General features: G+C 36.9%; 2 protein-coding genes and 1 pseudogene across 2 annotated transcripts; all 3 read right to left on the bottom strand.

Moving 5' to 3' along the window:
- Positions 1–1527: 1527 nt before the first annotated feature.
- Positions 1528–2563, bottom strand: LOC120209209 (nitrate regulatory gene2 protein-like). Its single transcript, XM_039208273.1, has one exon. The coding sequence runs from the start codon at positions 2378–2380 to the stop codon at positions 1658–1660; it is 723 nt and encodes a 240-aa protein (XP_039064204.1). The 5' UTR covers positions 2381–2563; the 3' UTR covers positions 1528–1657.
- A 3142-nt stretch (positions 2564–5705) lies between these two features.
- LOC120209205 (peptidyl-prolyl cis-trans isomerase FKBP20-2, chloroplastic-like) lies at positions 5706–8431 on the bottom strand. The gene is made up of 7 exons (XM_039208272.1): positions 8304–8431; positions 7603–7684; positions 7320–7516; positions 7118–7227; positions 6721–6829; positions 6548–6624; positions 5706–5938 (listed from the first exon to the last, which is right to left on the bottom strand). Exons 1-7 carry the CDS (start codon positions 8395–8397, stop codon positions 5819–5821), a joined length of 789 nt encoding a protein of 262 aa, XP_039064203.1. The 5' UTR covers positions 8398–8431; the 3' UTR covers positions 5706–5818.
- A 968-nt stretch (positions 8432–9399) lies between these two features.
- LOC120209208 lies at positions 9400–19821 on the bottom strand (annotated as a pseudogene).
- Positions 19822–22889: the final 3068 nt, after the last annotated feature.

The raw sequence follows: 22889 nt of genomic DNA, 5'->3' as shown, positions 1-22889 counted from the left end.
GGAAGGAGAATTGAACCCAGATGTCTGCTGTTGCGTAATCGAATTCCTTTTCCGGAAATCAGCCGACGAACTGTTGGTGAAGAAACTCATCCAAGCTTTCCCGCCTCTAAACCCCCGTCCTCGGTTGAAGAAAGCAGTTCTACACCGTTCCATCCAAAGAGAAATCATCGCCGGTGAGGTTCCCAAGAAATTACTCGACTCTCTGGAGATGATCGAACGCCTGACGGAAGCTTTTTGTGCCGTCGCACTGGAATTCACCTTCAAGTACTTACCCGGGAACCCAGACCTGAACGGCATGTATTCGGGTGCTGTGATCAGAATCTGGAGGGGTCGAATTCAGAATATGGTAAGATCCGGGGCGTCCAATTTGGTTTCCGAGCGACTGAGAACCCGTCAACATCAAGTGGTCCGGCTGCCTTTGGGAACGAGGAGATGGTCCGCCGTTTAACCACAACCAATGCTCAGAACAACGCCTTAGTAAGACTCACGCTTTCTGTACTCAAAGTATTGGCCTCGATGAGGCTGCCACTCATTGAAAGGGCATGTTTGGGTTCAAAGTGGGGGGAAAGTTGAAGTTCTTCAGAAGCTAATTTGCTTAATAGTACACTACGTATGCATGTATGTATGAACTGATTCCCAGTTATCATCATTTTGGAGTTATATATATCATCTGCTGAATCTTGGATGTAGATTTTGAATATAAATTATCCTATGGTTAATGACTAAATTGTATGATATAGGAATGCAGTTGGTCCTCTTTTATACTTCTAAGCTTTAAATCAGCATGAAAATTATTAAGCCTGTGTGCATGAGAACCAGAACTAGGAATCTTTAAGAATTTAACTTTACAATTAGGTTTTTGATTTTATTTTGGTTGCCCATAAAACCTGTTGGCAAAGCCTGTTATATGTTGATCATTGGCAAAGCCTAACAATTGGGGAAATGTACCAACTAGTGCCTGGTGCTGTGGGCACATTTGGGGGGCTGAATTCTCACCTTGGTGACAACATTGTTAGGACTTCTGATGGGTGGGTCCTGAACTCCGAACGTGAACCTTAAAACAGATACAGTTGAGGCAATGGCATGGTCATGGCCAGAACTAATTGTTCTCTATGAGAATAATTGCCTCTTAGAAAGCAAACAACCCAGCAATCAGAATTGTAGTATGCCTATTGATTCTACAAAGTTGTAAACATGCATTTGAGCTTTCACATATTTGCTGAAAAGCAACAAACTAATAGCTTTCACCTATTGATTCTATCGTATTCATCTATTTGATATGATAGGAACGCGAGCATACCGAGTTGAGTGCCTCTATAGATACTGCAGAAAAGCTTGTTAATGCTCAAAAAACCTCTGGCAAGCCTGTTTGCAGATTATTCAAAGTATTTGATCTAGTCACCTCTACTGCCTTAGCATGCCTCAGAATTTCATCTTCCACCCTCCTCTGGCAGGCTGCAAACTCTGATTTCTTTTCGGCAAGGGGTCTCGAACATCCAGAACCAGACCATGATCTGGTCCTGAATCAGGTATACCAACCATATTGCATCATCTCCATCGGACTCCTCCGCCAGTGCAGCCGCCACCACGGCATCCGATGTACGGGGCTGCTGCGGGGTATAAAATGGATAATAAGCCGGAGGATGAGAAAAAGGCATCACACTCCGGAAAATAGAAAGGAAGTTCTACCACTCATACTGGCGGTATTGATATTGTAATGGTGGTTCGGTTTTTCTGGACGGAAGAAATCGTATCCTGATTTTTCCGTTTTGGTATCTTCCGTCTCTTCAGGGTAGTTAGAATGTAGATTTCGAGGACGCTGCTGGATTAGTTGTTGTTGCTTTCGTTGTTTTGCTTTTTGGTCAAAGAATTCGGAGTCCGGCGGGGAAGGAGGGTAGAAATTTTCCCAGTTACAAACAGAAGAAACTTGGGAAGGAGTGGCTGAGTACGTTGAATTAGCTTGATATGCCGTCGGGTAAAAATAGTTGGAAAAACCGGATTTCGAGCTTAGGGGAGAAGAAGAAAGACTCGAATCCGACAAAATGTGGGGGAGTTTCGGTGGTAACTTACGTGACCGGCGACAATTGGGAGCCACATAAGGGGAAGGGGAAGGGGAATGAGGGACACTTAGAGGGGTGGGATTGGCTGGTGGAGGAGATGGTCGAAGAAGAACTGCGGGGGTTTCGTCGGAGACGGAAAGAGGCTCACCGGCTGCGAAGGAAGCGAGAGCTGGGCCTGTGACACGAAGAGAGCGACAGTAGTCGGCGTGAGCGGAGGTTAAGCGGTGTCGAGCGTGGACGGCTTCCTTCATCAGGTGACGCCGCTCCCTGCACCGCCGTACGATGTCTTCATAGTCCAGCTTCGACGCCGCACAACCCATTGTTCTCGAACACTTCACTATTTGATCAAGACAAGAAAAATAGAAAAAGGAATAAAAACAGAAAATCTATGCGGAGCAAAACAAAGCACGGATCAAACAAAAAGAAAAATAGTAAGGAAGGAAAAATAATAGGTAATGGAGTATTTTAAGGGTTGCTTTTTCGTGTAGTGGCGGGTGAATGAAGCTCGGATGAGAGAAGGGCGATTCGTGGCAAAGGTTAAATAATAAGTAATGGTGGGTTGGTTAATTAAATGTGATTAATTAGTGGGAGAAAGCTGTTGTCTGTGTTTACAAGGGAGGGGTGGTGGGGGATAAAGGGAGACATGTACTTATGTGGGGGGGGGGGGGTCTTTGAGTCATTGATTATTTAGTCTTGAATCTTGATAGGGCAATGAGACAACATAAAGCCGGATTTGGTGCCCTTTGAGTGTAGGATAAAGATGCATGCCATCTCGGTATATGGATAACCCTAAACCTTGAGCCTACGAAACTTGTTTGCCTAGGTACTGTTTCAAGTGTTTTTAGCACAAAGGACAATTTTTGAGTACACGTAAGATGGATGGTTAGATTGAGTTTTTCATTCATTCTAACTTGATTTAACTATATTGTGTTTTTTTCATCCATCATTTGATTCAATTTCAATTTCAAAAAGATTCATTTGAGTTTATTTTTGAGATAAAAATATGCTCACACTTGTCATTTCTTCGTATATATAATCTCTTTTGTATTAGATAAAAAAAGATCTAATTGAAAAATATAAAGATATGAATGTTATAGCAATCATCTCTGAATATATAAAGTTTGATTACAATATTATTATGTGTTAGGTCGGGTCAAAAATATATTTTACTCTAAACTTGATCCAACATTATCCTTCCAAAATTATAATTTGATCCTTCTAGCATTTAAATTTTTAGAACAAAAATAGTTGACCTCCGTTACTCAAGTTTTTGATTGGCTTACCTCGTTCGGCCCTTTTTCTTTTTATCTTTATTGATTGACAGAGACACTAATCTTAATATTGATTGTCGGTCCTCAATACTCTTTATTATTTTTTAATAAGTTTGTTACTATGACATGTTTTCATTTGCCTTTACGGAATGTTTTTCGGTCGTTTGCTCGGTGTTTTCACTTATCTTTTTCTAAGGTTGATTTGACATTGTCACGACTAATCAAGATGACACTTATTTGGTATATTGTTGCTCTTCTATTCTTTTACCCTCATATTGGATTTGGATATCCGTTATGTGTTTGTGGATAATTTTTCACATCGCTCGAGTTTGATTTGTGGTTTGTCGATAACCTATTAGTAAATCAATTTCCTTTTGTGATTTGTTTTAACGATACGATCAGACCTATTTGTATCTATCTTTATTTGTATTTATTGGTTAGGTTTTAATTTTTCTTGTATGTTCCTTATGTGATATTAAGTTAATTTTATTTCAATGTTTATAGGAAATTGTCATAATTATATGTTCAATTTACAGTTATAATTATAAATTTTCATTGTAATTTGGATATTTCATATTTTGGATAAAATTAGTGGTCTTTGTAAAAAAATTATAAATAAAGAAAATTGAATTAAAAAATTATCCCACAATAATTCCTTTATAATTATATAAATTGTAATATCTTAATATGTAGATTCAGTGCTCATACACACATTCTCACAAAGAATGATTAATTGAATATTTTTCTTATAAAATAGTCTTAATACCAATCATCAAAATATATATATATATATATATATATATATATTGAGTGACATTACTGATAAAAAATATTATTCTTCTTAAAATATCTAAATTTAAACAATTACATTTACATATGTATATGCATCATTTATAATTAAAATTAATGCTAATTAAATATTATCATATAATCACCTGAAATTATTTTAAAAGATATACTATAAACAAAAAATGACATAAAAATAAGATATAATAAAGTAATAACACCTCCTCTCTTCTCTCTCAACCTAGTTTTCTTTTAATATTTTTGTGTCGCATTTTTCTTTCTCTTTGATCTTTGTTTAGCTGTTGGTGACATCAATTTTAATGTTGGTTGTCAACTACGGGGAATATTAGTTCTCTTTATTTTTTATAGTCTTTATGTTTTTTTCTTGAGTCTTTTTAATTTTGAATAAGCATCTCTGTCCTTGTGACATGATTTTTCTTTGCTATTGTGACACGCGATTCATCTGTTATTGTGACACGATCCTCATATTTTTTGGTATGTTTTTTTCGCATACCTTTGCGGTCGTTTTGGTTCTCGCACAAAAACGATCATGACATTTATTTTCTGATTGGTTAGTCGGTGATCACGTATAGTCAGATCCCCTCTTTTGGTAAAAGGTCGTTTACCAATGAAATCAGAATTGTGTAGCAAAACAGTTTGTCAAATTATTTGGTTTGCTCTCTACTCCTTTATTATTTTGTCAAGCGTCTTATTCGACAGAGACAATAAATTTGTATGAAGATTATTGGGTTGTGATATTCATCGTCATTCTGCATGAAAGGTCGATAACACAAATTTCCAGATCCATTGAAAACCCAAATGCTAACAAACTAAAACCCAAACCCAAAACACAAACACAGAAGAGGAAGAATTTGTTTTCTCGACCCAAAACAAAAAACAAATATACATACGCACTTCCAGAGGTTCTCTTTTACCTCACTGTTGAAAATAGCTCGTTAGTTTTACGAACTCGAAAATTTAACTCGATTAAAAAAGATAAAGAACACAAATAATTTATCGACTATCAATTATAAAGTATTATTTTATTGAATTTATAAATTAATAAAAGTTATAAAATGATTTCAACTATAGGACGTTGTTTTGTTAAATCCATGACAATTAAAAGTTATAAAATAGTTTCCGACTATAAAATATTATTTTGTTGAAAAAACAGTTCCCGACTATAGAGTGTTATTTTGTTGAATTTTATGACTATTAAACGTTATAAAATAATCTTCTAACTATTTATATATTCTAAACGCGTCTTCTCTATTAAAAAATTGACGACAATTTGAGATGAACATTAAACTCTTGATTAGGATATAATAGTTGTTTGATGTTTTAGAATCATGTTTTATTATATTACAATCAATACGTTAACGTCCAACTCATATTGTCGTCACTTTTTGACAAGAAAAAAACGAATTTGGAACATATGAATAATCAAATAACAAATTTATAACTTTCGATAATCAGTGGACCCAACAAATCAATGTCATAGTTCATAACTTTTAATAATCGAGGTACTCGACAAAATAGTAATGTAGGGAATCATTTGTGTATTTTAGACTAAATAAAAAAAATACAATTCAATCATAAAAAATATAAGGATATGATTATTGTGAAGGAAGAAAAATGATATATTACATGATAAACTTTTCAAGTGGGGCTTCCTTTTAGGACTTACATGTTCCCAATCGTTCAACTGCATACAACATCAGAATAAAAGGCTATGGTTCTCCTTTGACAGTTTTGTATGCCCAGTAATTCTATATCAAAAACTTCAAATTGTTTCGAGCTGAAAAATGTTGAAGGCCCCACCTGCAAAGGGAAACATGATTTCCGACGAATCGAGTTAATCGAAGTTGATCTAACCCATGGCAGAAACAGGGAATCTAGACGTGGGAAATGAACATTATAGTAGCATTGTTGCTTACAGTTTTCTTTTCTCGACGGTTTTTTAGGTGTCAAGAACTTAATTTTCAGTCATTCTTCCTACTAATTTAACTTAAATGGATCGAGACCCTCGAAAAGGACCTCGCTTTATCGAGCTTATTTAGAATATGATCCAAACATAATACAGTAACCTACACAGCTGACTCCGCTATTGTTTTCATAACATACTGGAGAAGCAGTTGGTGTTTGATGTTCAATCAATCAATAGCAAGAAACATCGTACAGAATGTTGGTCGAGATAAGAGCCGAGGGAATTGCCTTCCTTTTTCAATATCTAGAGGAGTGATTCCTTTCGGTCTACTAATCAACAAAGAAAATTTATGTTCATATCGAACCTGACCTAATTGCAGAAGCATATGGAATGAATAATCTTGGTACTGGTCAAAGGTTATGGCAACATTAGAAACACAAAGTAAACCCGAAAACAAGGTAGCGTGCTGAAAGGAAATAAAATTAGCCATAGGAATCACTAACCGGTGGTCCAAGCTCTGGAGGAATGATTATCCTTCTCTTTCCCCCTGGCCTCATGTCCCGAATTCCTTCCTCAAATCCTGCACATGTCATCTATTTCAATTGTTTCTTTGTGTATATTCCTTTATACAGTTCGTTGCTTATCTTTTGCAGGGGATGTTAAGCCAGATTTATACCTGGAACCACTGCATTAGTTCCCACGCGGATTCTGGCAGGAGCACCCTGTATATAGGTGCTATCAATGCGCCGGCCAGACTCATTATAACCAATATAGTGAAAGGTGACCTGAAAGCCTTTTTGTAGTTAGGAAACATAAATGGATATATCAATCATATATGATGTAGCTTCAATAGTCCGCAAAACCGACTTTAAAGAGTAAGAATATCTTATGAAATTCAATGTGGACTTAATCATGATATTAGAGAGAAGTATTCTCCTAACGATACAAGATTACTACAAATGCAGCCAAAACAAAACATGTGCATGCTGATAAAGATTCATTCGAGTAATAAATTTATAGTAATGCAAATAATGGAAAGGAACGGATTGGTAAAAGACAACGAAAGAAAAAACCTGTTGCCCAGCCTTTGGGCAATCACCTTTACCAACTTCGTAATCCCGGTATTTAAGCCCCGAATCACTCTTTTTGTAATCCTCCGAAGTTACAACCTTAACCTCAAAGCCTGAATTTGGAAACGGGTGAATATTTGTAGATGGAGTGCATCCTACTAGATATCACAAGACGGTTTGAACTTCCTATCATTGCAACACAAACCTTCTCTAATGAAATTCGGGAAGTCTTCGGGAGCATTGTTCTCTTTTTGTCTCCGTCTATTCTGTTCTAGCAAGCGTTTTTCGTCATATGGGTTCTTACTCTTGGTCTTTCCGGAAGAAGTCAAGGTCGGAGACAAGCCTGATGAGACTAAAACAAAAAGAAGAAACCTACGACTAGAGTTTTCCTTCCGACGAACACTAACCCAAAACAAGATGCACCAAGATAAGGACGTAAGCAACCTTTAAAAACATAGGAAAGGAAGAGATTATAACAGCTGCCTCACCTATTATCGTTTAAACCATGACTTGAGCAGAAAATTGCATTTTTTTTCCTTTGAGTGGAAAAGTTTCTTACCCCGAAATGTGCTGAAATGTAACATGTCAAAAAGTATGAACAAGATATACTGATATAGAAAAGGTATAGAAATATGACACATCTGAGTTCATTGCTTGATTGATAAAAGAAATTCATGAAACATACAAGCACCTTAATGCAGGAATTGCCAAAACCCATAGGAGATAACAGTTCAAAATAGGATGAAATGAAAGGCATCACCATATTCATATGTTACTTACACTAGAGTGTGAACGTAGGATACAAGTATACATCCGACACATATATGGTATTTTCTTTGTATTTTCTATCGAGAATCCAATTTTGTACAGCTAAAATGTTGTAATTGTGTACACTCTAAATTTATAATATAAGTTACTAAATTCGCACCCTAACATAAAATCATCTGTTTTGTGCAGTTGTGGTTAAGGGTTGCAATAAAAAAAGGCCAAATTGGAAACATCACATGGGTAAAGTATTTTTCATGGAGAAAGAAGTAATAACGAAGGATATTTTAAAAGGTGGAATTAGAAACACCCAGAAAATGGAAAGCATAAAAGCTGTTGGAAGAAGGACATTAACAATTCCGCCTTTTGCAGACAAGTTTTCCAATAAAGATGATGAAAACGCAAGAGAAAGTCGGCTACTTACAGATAAACCAGGTTTCGGAGAGAAGGGGAGTTGAGAGAATGATGGGCATGGCTCCTTCTCCAGGCTTAGAGTAGCCGTTTGCCGCGTAAGGCATTCATGTTATGTTATCCTCAGTTGCGACTAAAATCTCAAATTATCAAATCACCCCCTGCCATTTCTTGATACTTATTTTTTTCTACCCAAAAGCTTTATTACATGTTTGATCTAGTACGTTGTCTCGTTTTCTTTGCTCTCTTAACCCTCAAACTTTTTGAAAGGAAAAAAATCTTATATCAAGTATTTCTACACACAATGAAATCCTCAAATTTATAAATTAAATCAATTAAACTCTCAAATCAGAAAAATCAAATCATTAACAAATTTTAATAGTAAGATACTTTTAATGTGTTGGGTACTAATATTTTTTTGAAATATTACACATTATAATTCTCTATTAGATGTTTTATCAAAATTCTAAACAATTCTAAAATTTCATTAAAAACGAATTAATCCATAAAAAATGTATTTTATAATACCGAATCAGTGATAAAAAAATAACTAAATTTAATAATAAATGTTAATCAAAAGGATAGGCTTAAAAAATTTAAAAATATATTATTTTTTATAAAGAATTGCCTTTTCTTTTTTTTTTGGATGAAATTCTAGCTTTACTAATTTATGAAATAATAAATACTCTACTTAACTAATTAATTCACGTAAGACCCTAGGAGACGGTTGCTCCAAAATTTATTTTATTAAAATATATGTAGGGTGTTTACGAATCTAGACTCTCAATTTTAATTCTTTTAGACTTAACCACCATTTTTGTGCGACTTTTTATACTAGGCCATTTCTGGCTTCGTCCCTGTCCCTGTCCCTGTCCCTGTCCCTATGCTTTTAGTACCTCAATTAAGCCCTTTAATTTATTCACAGTTCACACGTGAACTTAACAGATGCATTCCCTTCGTAAAGCACAAAAACTACGTACATGCGTACCAAAAAAAAATACACTAAACGAACCATGTATGAAGTTTACAGCTTCGAACATATCAGGCAAATGATGAAGCATTCCATTTTTCTAACCATGTTAACGTCAATTTAGTTATCTTTTCAACCTTCAAGCACTGCTCTAGTTTCAATCATTAGTAGAATACAAGCCTGCCCCATACGCTTAAACAGCAAACTAAAAACTTGGCGATTCACATGTCTATCCATTTAGAAACATTTCATAATGACTTGGGAGTCTTAGCTACTAGGCCAGAAGGTGCAACACCACATTGAGCCAATACAGCAGGCCTTCCACTGTTGATATGATCAGAAGGATATTTCGTTGCGGCTTCTGTTACATCTGCAAACTGAGAGAAATACATATATGTTTAGCTTGGTGAAGAACCAGAACAAGGGGCACAAATCGCCCCCATCTTCAAACTTCTACATGATGAGACTTGGTCATCAATGGATACATCTTAAGGTAAAGCATGATGATGAATAAGACACATCGGTTTAATAAACATGATGGATTATACCTCAAACGACCAACCAGATATATGAATTAGATATAGGCTCCACTCAAATCATGCTCAGATGAAATACTCGGAGCTGAATGGATTATCAAACAATAATATATGACATATGCTAAAAGCCTAACACCCCATCTTGAGCACTGATGTGATCATCATAAACGCTCAATTTTCATTAGTGTGCATGGATACAGTAAACTAAATCTATACACAACCAAGGATATACAGAAACAGAGTTTCAATGATTCTCACGTCAAAGAATGCAACTGCATTATTGACTATTTCCAAACAAATGGCAAGATGAAAAACTAAATATGGTGGTTAAAATTACCCTGGAAGAGTCCCAGCTTGTTGCATCATCTGAGAATATATGCATTCATCAACCCTCTGCTTTGCTAAGGCAACCTGAGAAGAATCCATAATTGCAACAAGGTAAGACAACTGACAAAAGAATCTGAACTGGATGCTTTTACTATAAAGCAATATCAGAGAAGGCAATAAATTAGAGTTTCATCGACTCCTCTATTACATTAGATTTTTATTGCCGTTTCCATTTATAACTTTAGTCTGGGGACAAGACAGCAGCGGAGGCAAAAAGGAGAATTTAGACTAGCAACAAGGTAGGACCATATTGTCACGATACTCTAAGATGGAATTTCCCACTTATGAACAGTATAAAAAAGGGCACAAGGCGCACTAAGGCGATAGAGGTTTTATAGCCCAGGCGCATGCCTTATTGAAGTGAGGAGCACTTTTCCGAAAATAAAAGATATATAAATTTTTTCCAGTTGTATAATCAAACAAAAATAACACTTCATGTAATATGATCATCAAAGTGTATTTATTATCAGCATTTTAAGTATTAAACATCATTTTTGTTCCATTCACCATTGAAGAACCCAAGCAAACCCCCTTTCCTTGGTCCACAATTTATAAGAAACTGAAACAATAAATAAGTCTAATAATGAGTTGGCATCAGCTTCTTACTGTCTCATTCTTGTTAACACCACCTACACCGTAAACCCCACTTCTCCAAATCCACCCTAATCCTCCATTTTTCATATTTCTAAAATTTGTTCCCAAGCTTTTATTTCTTTCTCATGGACTCAAATTTCGCCATATGTTAAACGTGCTGCTCAAGAACCCATAACTATGCAACAAAATTCACTGAAACCTATCTTTTTCTTCATTCTCAATCCGTGCATGCATGCCTCTCATTTAGTCTCTGCTCAGTCTTCTTTTTTAACACCAAAAATGGCCTCTATTCATCCCCCTTTGTTTCTCTCTTTCAAACTTCAAAACAAACAGTAATTATATAAAGTAAAGCACCCACCTTCATCTGTATTTCAGGCCAAATTTTCTTACGTCTCCCATGAAACTCTCTTTTGTAATCACCCTCACCATGTTTTACTCTTTTCTCCAACTGAAATTTCATATTCTCTCCTTTTTGTTGTTGATATACAAGTTGGTATGTAAAACATAATAAAAAACAAAAAAAAGACAAATATTTGAAAAGGCAACTCCTCGCCTTAGAGCCTTAGGCGCGCCTTGCTGCGCTTCATTGAAAGTGCCTCGCCTAACTAATTAGACGCTTCACCCTCGCCTCGCCTAGGCGCGCCTCAGTTGCACCTTTTTAAACACTGCTTATGAGGTAGGCTTAGCAGCATTTCTTCTCTTAGGAGAGGAACAACTATGGTTTGATAAAATATAAGAGGCGGGCCTTGATTGGGACATTCCAAGGAATGTTGTTTGGGCCACCTATAAGTAATCACCCCTTGGGGGAACTTGCCAACCTGAAACAGACCAGGACTGTAGAGAATATCAAAGCCAATTTCAATCATTATTGGCTAGGACTTCTGATCTTAAACCGCTGTAGAGGAACTAAGAATCGATATTGAGATGCAGCAGCCAGGAAAACTTGGAGTTGCAATGAACATGACTCGAGCATTGGAACATAAACAAAAAGTCTCTTAAAAAATGTCATCTCGAACCAACCAGAACTGGCCAACTTCCCAAAACATTGGGAGCAATCCTATCATTCCAATGACTGAGAACTTGAATGCAAAGGGAGGGGGACAACCAACGAAACCAATGGGGAACAGCAAGTAGGTTCTTTTGCGCCCTTTATCAAGAGATTGACACAGAAAAATGGTGGAAAGAAGGGCTAAGGGGTTGTGTTATAATTGTGATGAGTTCTTTTCCATGGGTCGCAAATGTAAGAGGATATTCTGAAATTTAAGTACCCGATTATGAAGGCGACCAAGATAATGATGTGGTGTATGATCTTGAAATTTCTTTACATGCCATCAGCGGTACTCGTAACTCACCTACTATGCAATTGATAGCAATGGTTTTGGGAGTAACAGTACCAGTACTCATCGATTCAGGCAGTACACAACTTCTTAAGTGAAGTTTCAACGCCAAAGTTGGGATTGGAAGTATGGGAAAAACCTGGGCTGCAAGTTTGTGTGGCAAATGTAGAACGAGTGCCTAGCACATAGTCACATGGATCGCGGTACGCTCCGGTACGGGAACGGGATCGCAATTCGCTAGGTCCCTAAAATTCGGTACGAGGGGGGTAGACTCATTTCGGATCGATCCGGAATGCGATTTCGAAGGTATTAAGTGTGTGTATATATTGCCACCTAATGTATAAAGATAACTAAAATAGAACATGCAAAACTTGAAGGTCAAATGCCTGAAACAACATAAATAAATAAATAAACTTGGGACCGAAATGAAATGCATGTAAAACTTAAGAACCATATTGGAAAGTTACAGAACCTCTAAGCAAGGACCAAAACACAACAACTTGAAACTAAAGGGAGCCTTTACGTGGTTAGACCCCTATTAGACGCAGGTTCTAAAAGATGTTGTATCCATAGTAATATAAATCACTTTTTTGGGTTTCAAAAAAAGCCTAAGCCTTCATTTTGTTCAACAAAACAGAAAAACAGAACTTGGGAGTTCTCTGCATTCTCTATCGACGGAAAGAGCACCGCCACTCAACGGCGTGATCCACGACGGCCGGAACTTGACATAAAAGGCCCAAAACAACCCTCTCAACCTCCTAAACTTGGATCTAGAACCCTTTTCCCCAAAAACCAAGAAAAAAACCTTAGATCTAAGAAATTACCTCTCAACCCCTTTTGAATGCGGCGGTGACCTTCGAATTTTCTGACGCCTAAAGCAGATAAGCTTTCATCTTTCTCTTTTCCTTTCTCTTTCTTTTCTCTCATATTTTTTTTATTTCTGTTTGCTAAATAATGGTTGTTGGGTGAATCTTGTTTGCGGTTTTTTCTTTTCCTTTCTTTCAAAATAAACACACACACACACTTAATACCTTCGAAATTGAAAAAAAGACGATGAATAGCTCCTTCCACAGTCAATTTTGGATCGTCGTACCGAATCGCGATTTTGAAACGAACTGGAACACGTTCGTACCGCTTTTTGTATCGCAGCGTACGGTACGTAGATCGTGGGCAATTGAGCAATTTATGTAACTATGGCCTAGCATAGGTATTTGTAAATCAGCAGAGTTTGTGGATGCAAATGACAGCTTTCAAGCTGATTTTTATTGCATACCATGAGGGGTTTGATGTGATTTTGGGGCTTAAATGGTTGTGTACCGGTCAGATTTTGTGGGACTTTAGCTCCTTGACGATGAAATTTGTTGTAAACGAAAAGGAGATACTATGGCAAGAGCAGCTCCCAGAAGTAGTTCCACGACTTGGTAAAATTCAAGGTCAGAATTCAATTACTATAGTCTTGGATAAACTATTGGTTGAATTCGCACATTCGTCCCAAGAGCTGTTTGGGTTGCCTCCTAACAGTGGATGTGACCATTGCATTCCTCTTAAACTAGGATCAGGTCCAATTGTAATCAGACCATATCGATACACATTTTCAAAAGATGAGATTTAGAAACAATGTGATCAAATGCTACAAGAACTCATTCAGCCCAGGAGATCCCCATTCTCTTCTACAATACTATTGGTAAAGAAGCAAGATGGGCAATGGCTGTTTTGCGTTGATTATTGCGAGCTTAATGCTTGCACTGTGAGGGATAAATATCCAATTCTTGTAGCGGATGATCTGTTGGATGAACTTCATAGGGCAAAACAATTTGCAAAATTGAATTAACGGTCGGGTTATTTTCAAATTAGAATGGCATCACAGATGTGGAAAAGACAACTTTCCAAACCCACCAGAGGCACTTTGAGTTTCTTATCATGCCAATCGGGCTTACCAACATCCCTTCTACAGTTTAGAGTTTGATGAATGACATTTTCCACCCTTATTTGCATAAGTTAGTTTTATTCTTCTTTGATGGCATATTAATTTATAGCAATGAATATATGCATCATGTAAGACTAGTTTTTGAACTCTTGCGAGATAACATGTTTTTAAAGAAGTATATGTGTTTCTTTGTTGAGTCCCTGATAACCTATCTTGGTCATGTCATCCATAGTGATAGAGTAAAGGCTAATCATACTAAAACCAAGGCTCTACAGGACTTTCTTTGGTTGGCAAGATACTACAAAAAAATCATCAAGGACAATGGGCAAGTGATTGCACCCTCAACATCTCTTCTAAAGAAAAATGCCTTCAACTGAACCATAGACCCTTTTCTTCAGCATATTACCCCCAACTTGACAGTCAAAAAGAGGTGGTTAATCAAACAATAAAGATGTATTTGTGATGCATCTCTACTAAGAAACAACAGTGGGTCGATTGTGTTCCATGGGCCTCAATTGATACAACACCTCTAATCACACCGTCCTTGGTGCCACCCCTTTACAATCAGTATATGGCAAGGACCATGCCACGAAAGTAAATAAAATATCTAGTGAGAGAAGTTCCCGCTTCTCTCTAGGGCCCAGGTGTTTTTAAATTTAAAAGTGTTGTCTCATTCGTCTGTTGCCTGCTGGCCGCTGCCGCCGCCCGCCGCCTGACGCCGCCGTCAGCCGTCCGCCGCCACACTCTGACCACCGTTTGACGCCGCTTTTTCCTAGGATGGTCGTCTGCTCACGGTGAATACAGATCTGGACTTGCATTTGCGAAAAACGCTGTCTTTAGTCGCAGATCTACACTCGCCCTCTGCAGATTTTCGAAGCCTCCAGCCGTCCGAGTTCGCCTCCGCCACTCAACCCAGCGCAGTGCCTAAACGTGACCTAATCCCGTCTTCTCTTGTGTCGAGCAGTGGTGTACAGCTGAGTATTCACCATGGAACCCCAACCCACGTCTCAACCCAGCCAACTTCGAGGGTTTGACTCAGCTGGTGCGGTGGCTGCTTCCTCCGTGAGGCCTCCTATTGTTCCTCCTTCTTCGTCTAGGAGTTCTCATCTCCCGCTTGAACCAGGCTGCCGTGTTGCAGCTGGTGATTTCCCCCTGGAGTCTGCCAAGGAATTAGAAGCGAAAGTGAAGGCTCTTAAAGCATTAGTGGCAGAGTTGAATAAGCGGGTTAATGATTTAAAATGAAGGAAAATGCAGTTCCACGAGGCAGTCTTCTCAAGAAATCTGGATCCGCTGGTGCTGCCTCTTCATCTTACTCCGGTAAGGACAATCGTAAAATTGAGAATGAAAAGGAGAGGACAAGGTTACGGAAACCGCAAAGAAGAGTTTTTACCAGACGCTTGTTGGCCGGATTGAGACAGTTTGGTAACTTCTCTATTCCACCGAATGCTGCTAAGAACGATGTTTTGGCAGCCTTGGCACGTGAGGCGGGTTGGATAGTTGAGTCCGACGGCACCACTTACAGACACTCTCCTTCAACCCAAAATCAACAAATTTCGGGATCAGTTTCGGCGAGGTCGGGTGAAAGTCCACTATCATCCAGTCCTTTGAAGAAATGCTCACAAGAAGGGAAACATAGGAACGGAAAGCTGTCTTTTGTTCACGCAACACCAACGCTTCCAGTCGCTAATGTTGATCATGGTGGTGCCAAGGAAATCTATTCGAAAGGGTATTCCGATGCAAAATTTTCCGAAGTGGTGGGAAGAAGAAGAAATGGGTTTTATAATCGGTCGAAAGAAGGCCAACCAGATTTTCGCAATGGGTCCAGAAAGGAGTGTTACACGATTTTTATCGAAAACCTTCCAGAGAAGATCCATTGGAAGAAACTTGGATCCATATTTGGCTCACATGGTCAAGTTATTGATGCCTTCATTCCCAAAAAAAGAAACTCGAATGGGGTTCGTTTTGGGTTTATTCGCTTTGCTACAATTGAAGAAGCAAAGACATCGATTTCTAAGATGAATGGTTATCGTATTTACGGCAACAAAATTAGAGTCTCTTTGGCTAAACATAAACCCCGACAGTCTTACTGGCGAAAGTCCTCGAAAGTTGTTCATAGTAAGTCGGGGCTGGAAGTTTTTTCCGACGATTAAACACTGTGAAGTTGAGGGTGTTGTGGACGCAGATAAACTTCATGTGTTGTCTAACTGTCTTGTGGGGTGGTGCAAGAACTTTATCAAGATTGGTAATCTTGCTAACCAAATACAAGCCAAAGGACTAGCGGGTTTCACGCTTATGAGAGCTGCTGGAAATGTAGTTCTAATGGTTTTTGAAGATTCTAATTCGTTGAGATGCGTGAAGGATGAAAAGTTAGAAACTCTTGCAGAATGGTTTTCCAGAGTGGAAACTTGGTCTGAGAGCCTTGTGGTGGAGAGCCGGCGCGTTTGGCTAGTTTGCGAAGGTATTCCTTTTCACGCTTGGAATTGGGATACTTTCAAAAACATAGCTACTAAGTGGGGCAAGTTAATAGCAATCGATAACAGTTGTGAGTTCCCTTCGTCTTTTGATCGGGCTAAAATCCAAATACTCACAAACGCTCAAGTGAGAATTAATGAGTTGTTGGAGTTGAAGGTCGGGGATCATTTATTCAAAATCTTGGTGCATGAAGTTGATCCTTCCTTCAAACCTAATTCTTGGGTTCCTGAAGATTGCGATATTTCTTTAGAACTTGATCCTCCAATTGGGTTGTGATTGTTCGGCTGCTGTATTCAGAGGCGTTTTTAAGTTTGTGGTTGTAATTGTTGGTTTTTTTGTTATGTTATCTTACATCTTGAGGTGATTTAGGGGCTTTTTGGTTGACGATGTAAGATTTCTAGGTGATATGGGTTGTATTGGTGTTTATTCCCGCATGTGGGTTTGGTGTTACCTCATGTACTTAGTATTATATTTAATAAAATATGAGGCACTCTTTTCTCCCTTCCTTGTTCTTCAACATACTTCTAAGTATGTGGAAGAATACGAAGGGAGTTTTTAATGAGACCTCCAACTTCTATCAAAAAAAAAAAAGTATATGGCAAGGACCCATCTCAGCTTCTTTCCTATTTGGTTGGCTCTACGAGGATTGAAATTGCGGATAAAACTCTACAACATGGGGATGCACTTTTCAAAAATGCTAGGGCAGACTCTTGCAAGCTCAACAACGAATGAAGAACACTTAAGATGTGGGGAATAGAAACTTGAATTTTAGAGTTGGAGGTTGAATTTGGTTACAACTTCAGCACTATCAAGAATTGACAATAACTAAACAAAAGCATCACAAACTACTCTTGAAGTATTTTGGTCCTTTTAAGATCTTGAACAACATAAGAGCAGTGCCTATCAACTTGAGGTCCCCGTGAACAGCAAGATACATGATGTGTTCCATGTTTCTTTGTTCAAAGAATACAAAGGACCCTAACCAACTGCTGTCAAAGACTTTCCTTAGTGTGTGACAGCAAGGCCTTACCCACCCCACAAGCTATCATTCGTAGCATGCATAATCAAGGTAAACAAGAAGTGTCAGTGCAATGGGTAGGTTATTTTAAAGAAAGCACCACCTGAGAACAGTTTGGAATTTTACAAGAAGCTTATCCTGAATTTGAGCTTGAGGACAATCTCAACTCCGAGAAGGGAAGTAATAATGAGGCTGTCTTTAGTGTATAGCAATATTAGAAAAGGAAGGTGATAAATATATAGATGGCAGGAAATTGGAGTTTTGTTTGTTTCCTCTATTACACTAGATTTCTATTTCTGTTTCTTGTATAACTCTAGTCTTACTAGTCAAGATCCTATATGACATTATGAAACAGTGTTTTGATAGGAGAAAACATCAAAAGTGTAACAATGGATTACGCCAATAAATCTTTGGGCTAAAAATACAGAATCTCCAACCTTTAATGAAAATCATTACCTGTTGAGAACTACCACTGAACTGAATGTGCCTCACATTTTGTTCTCCTTTCCCACCATAAACCTGCAACAGTAAAACTAATACATTTAGAAGTTGAAAAGGTCACACCTAATTTGTAAACATGGATAATTGACCTAAAACACCTGAAAGTTCAGTCAAAGAATAGCTTAAGATTGAATTCATAGGGAAAGTAAGAAACAAAAATCCACCTACCTTTATAGTTGCTCCAGACTCGATTCTGATCCTTGAAATATTGGAGCCACATCTACCGATCAATCCACCAATATATGTCTCCGAAACCACCATCTCGAAAGTTACAAAATCAGCTGCAAGAGTGGTTGTCCTAAAGATGATGTGGTTATAAGAAAATATTAAAACTTGATAGCCACAGAATGTAGCAGTTGGCAGCTAAAAATAGCTTATGGAAGTTAATGATTAACCTGAAGTAGGGTCCACAAATGGCTGGGGCGGAGCAGGGCGAAGCAAATTAAAATTATATGCTGGACTAATAGAAATCACTTGCCGTGGTGGGTTTTCCCTGAACATGGATCCAACATAAAAGTTAAATATATTTCATCTTTAGAAAATAGCTAGTCGTATTTAGGAAATAAACTCGAGAAAAACTCCACTTATTATACCTGAGTTGATAAGCAATCTCAGCCAGAGCCTTCAGCACGGCTGGAAAATCACCTGATATCTGAGTTCAGTAAGAATTTGAGCATCATTCAGCGATATCAGAGCAAGAACTAGAACACAGGACACAGTTAAGATTCAAAAATGGGGGAACAATGTTTGCAAGACTATTTCATCAAGCTTTAACCATGTTAAAATCTAACCTGAACAACTCGATCAGATTCATGAGCTGATGCACACAAGGGCAACTGGTTCGGAGCAAGAATTGTGATAGAGGCTCCAGAGGAAGACCTCAGGTTCTCAATGTTTTGGCCAGACATCCCAATTAAGCTGCCTGCTTGCGACCCAGCAATCAAAAGTCTTATAGTATTTGCTGCAACATGTCCTGCACCGACAGCACCGACCCTTGCTGCTTCTGTACTACCATCATCTTCCTATTAATAAATAGGATACAAAAAATGCCCACGGTTCAAAACAACAATAAAACCCATGAAAATAACAAACGGGCATATTTTTCCGAGCTCTTATGCCTTGAAACTCATCTTTTTTGTTTCAGTTACACTCGCAGTAAACGGGTTACCATTAGGATTAACGTAGCTATCTGCTGAAGTGCATTTTCCGCATCAGAAACCATGTTCTCATTATCTTTAGAGCTATAATAATCACACGTTCTTCATGTCGCTGAGAAACATTAACAAATTAATTAACCAATTACTTTTTTTTATAGGAATTAACCAATTACTTCATTAAAAAATAATCAAATGGAAGACAAAATATAAAAAAATGGTGATATTTCTAAACTTACAACGACTGCATCGGCGATTTTGATGTTGGCTTTGGTGTTTTCACGAATCTTTTGGATTCTATGACCTCCTTTGCCGATTACTTTACCGATCTGCTTCGAAGGAACGACGATACGGAAAATAACGTCCTGTGATTTTGCCTGTCGTTTTGGGGCCGATTCTCCCGTATCATATGCCGCCGTAGGGTCTTCTTCCTCGCGACGGCGTTTGGCGGTGGACAAAATATCCTTTCGGGGCGGATGCTGGGATTGGACCGGGTACGGTGATTGAGCTTCGATTTGAGAGGCGGAGGCCAGTGGGGGATTTATAGGAATTTCACCAGGCTGAGCCATCGCCTGTGGTTCGGCAAAAACCAGAGAAGAAGAGGGCGAAGCGTATCCGTAGGAACTCTCAAGTCAAGGGCTTTAACTTGCTTCAGCATGTGGATTTACCTATATACCCCCCTTAAAGGGCATTTGTAACTTCAAAGTCGGATCACAAAGTAAATTGGCTAATTAGATATTGCTTTTTCAAGGTATTTTAAATACGCTTAATTATAAAATAAATGTTTAAATTATATTTTTTTTCTAAATAAGTATCTAATTTTTTTTGTTCATAAGATGTTTAGAATGTAACCGTCATTAAAAAAATTGTTAAGTGACATGTTTCAAATTCTGATAATATTGAAGAAAAATAAAAATATAAAAATATTTTTATTAATGAAAACCCTAAACTTTTCCAAAATATTAAAAAAAACTCAAAACTTTGAAAACCCTAATTTCACAAATATACCCATACGAATCATTGTTTTGGCAGTCGTTACCATCGACTGAGCCTATCCCCGAACACTCCTCCACTCAACGATTTTTTACCCCAAAAAAAAACCACGCCTCAGTGATAAAATCAATAGTAAAACCAACGAAACGACGAACTTGATCCAACGTCTGTCGACTCCAATTGTACTGGCTCTTCATCAAGAAAACTGGTCATCGAGTGGAGGTTTAGTCGATAGTAACGGTGGTAAGGGTAACGATCAATGTGGGTATAAGGATCAAATTTAGGGTTTTTTTCTCATATTTTCAAAAATTTTGGGTTTTAAAAAAAACATTTTCAATAAATTTTTCAAAATTACATGAACACGACAAATGTCTTTTAACGGTCGTAACAGTCAGGACATCTAAAATGATAATGTTTATAACGTTAGGTACTTAGATTAATAAAAAAAAAAGTTGGAGTAACTATTTGGAAAAAGCGGTATAATTTGGGCACTTTAAATTCATTAGTATTACTTTTCATACAATTATTAATGATGATTTATATTGAAAGTATTATTTTATTAAATTAATTAAATTATATAATTCTTTATCTTAATATACACTTTAATATACAAATATAGTTAAAAAATTAATTATATAAAAATATAATAATTTAATAATTTAATTATTTATTAATTTTGATATAAGAAATTGTTTAATTATATAATAAATAAAAGTGAATAATAACCAATCATTATTACCTAAATTGATCGTTATATACATTTGTTGAGATAAAATTAATGAATAATCTACCATCATACATCACTATTCAAACGACAAATGAGTTTATTTCTTGTCAATATATATATTTGAAATTGTGTATAAAAATAATATTATTTTTATACACAATTTAAAGAAGGGTAAACTACACCATATGCAATCAAACTTTAAGTGTTGAATTGTTTATACTACCAAATTTTTAATTTTGTCAATTTTAGCATTAATATTTACTTTTAAATGCAATTATGCTACTCCGTCGTTAATGATCTAACGGAAAGATGACATGACACCCATGCACTATGACATAGCTGAAATTGCTACCTCATCAAAACGACGCCTTTTTTTGTATAAATATGTTTGGTGCTAAAAAATACCCAAAATAAATTTATTTTATTTAAAAAAAATTGGTAAAATTAAAAAAAAACACTAAATTCCAAAAAATCATTAAAAAAACTAAATTCTTGAAATCCCAAAAAAAACTCTAAACTCTAAATCACAATCCCTAAATTCACCTGTAACACCTTCAACTCGACCCGATAAATGTACCTAAATCGAAGGTATCACATTGGGACACCGAGGTGAATAGAAACTTTTCGGCTTCGAAACACAGAATTCACTCAAAATTTTAAAACAATTTATAAAATTGGAGCTCCTTTGTTTCAAAATATCATATAAAATAAACCAGTAATGAATATATTTATAATACGACCCAAATAATAAAAGACAATCACGACCTCTACATGCTCATACAAGTTCTCATCGTTATGATCTGGTACTCCCACTGAGACTCCTATGATGATGTCATTGTCTTGTCATGATCCCTAAATACTAAACTTTAGAAGGTAATAATTAAAATGGTGAGTTATTAAGCCCAATGAGCACACATCGACCCTACTATATTTAACGAGTCTCATAAAACCAACATGATGACCATTTATGAACTTAAGCCATTAATCAAGGTTTCTCGTAATCTTATCATTCTCAGTCGGGTTCATTATACTTACCCAAAGTTTAGAGGTTACCATATAATTTCTCATTAAAAACATCTCACGCATTCTATCATATCTGTGATCTTAGCAACTCTAAATTTCTTATGTAATGGACACGATAGTTATTCAATCTAGGATGTTCTTCGAATTCAATAAAGTGGTTCACTCGATAATCTCATTTACAGTATAAAAAATTGTCATATCCAATTCCAAAACTCTAAAATATAACATTAATTACATACAACATACTTCCAACTCACTAATCTAAATAATGATTCAAATAACTCATAACCATAAATTTAGAATGTAAGTGAAATATGTACATAAACACCGTTCAAAATTTCTAATCGTACTTAGAGTACCGTATTCTCGAGCTCTCGTTAACCTTAGCAAACTTACTTGTTATCCCTCATTTATCTCATTTCTCGATGATATCATGGGTTTTTTTACCAAGTCATACCTTGATTCTATAGATATACAAATATAATATTTCACTACTCATGGTTGGTAGGCAACATTCTATTAATTAGGTATGTGTCCTCTACAATACATCATCAAATTTATATTTAGGTGTGTAACCCATACGATACATCACCCTTCTTGTAATTGTGTGTGTATCCCGTACAATACATCACCACTTTCATATTTAGGTGTACCTTGCTTGTAATTGGGTGTGTATCCATACAAAACATCACCACTTTCATATTTAGATATGTACCCGTGCGATACATCACCACTTTCATATTTAGATATGTACCCCGTGCGATACATCACCTTGCTTTGTAATTGGGTGTGTATCCCATTCAATACATTACCACTTTCATATTTAGGCGTGTACCCCGTACAATACATCACTTTGCTTTGTAACTGGGAATGTATCTCGTACAATACATCACCACTTACATATTTATGTGTGTACCTCGTACGATACATCACCTTGCTTATAACCTAAAAATCTGATTT

This window comes from Hibiscus syriacus, unplaced genomic scaffold (genome assembly GCF_006381635.1).
Source record: "Hibiscus syriacus cultivar Baekdansim isolate YM2019G1 unplaced genomic scaffold, ASM638163v2 tig00018272_pilon, whole genome shotgun sequence".
Taxonomy (NCBI): Eukaryota; Viridiplantae; Streptophyta; class Magnoliopsida; order Malvales; family Malvaceae; genus Hibiscus; species Hibiscus syriacus.
Note: the sequence above shows the minus strand (reverse complement) of the source record. Positions and strands in the feature narration are given on the sequence as shown.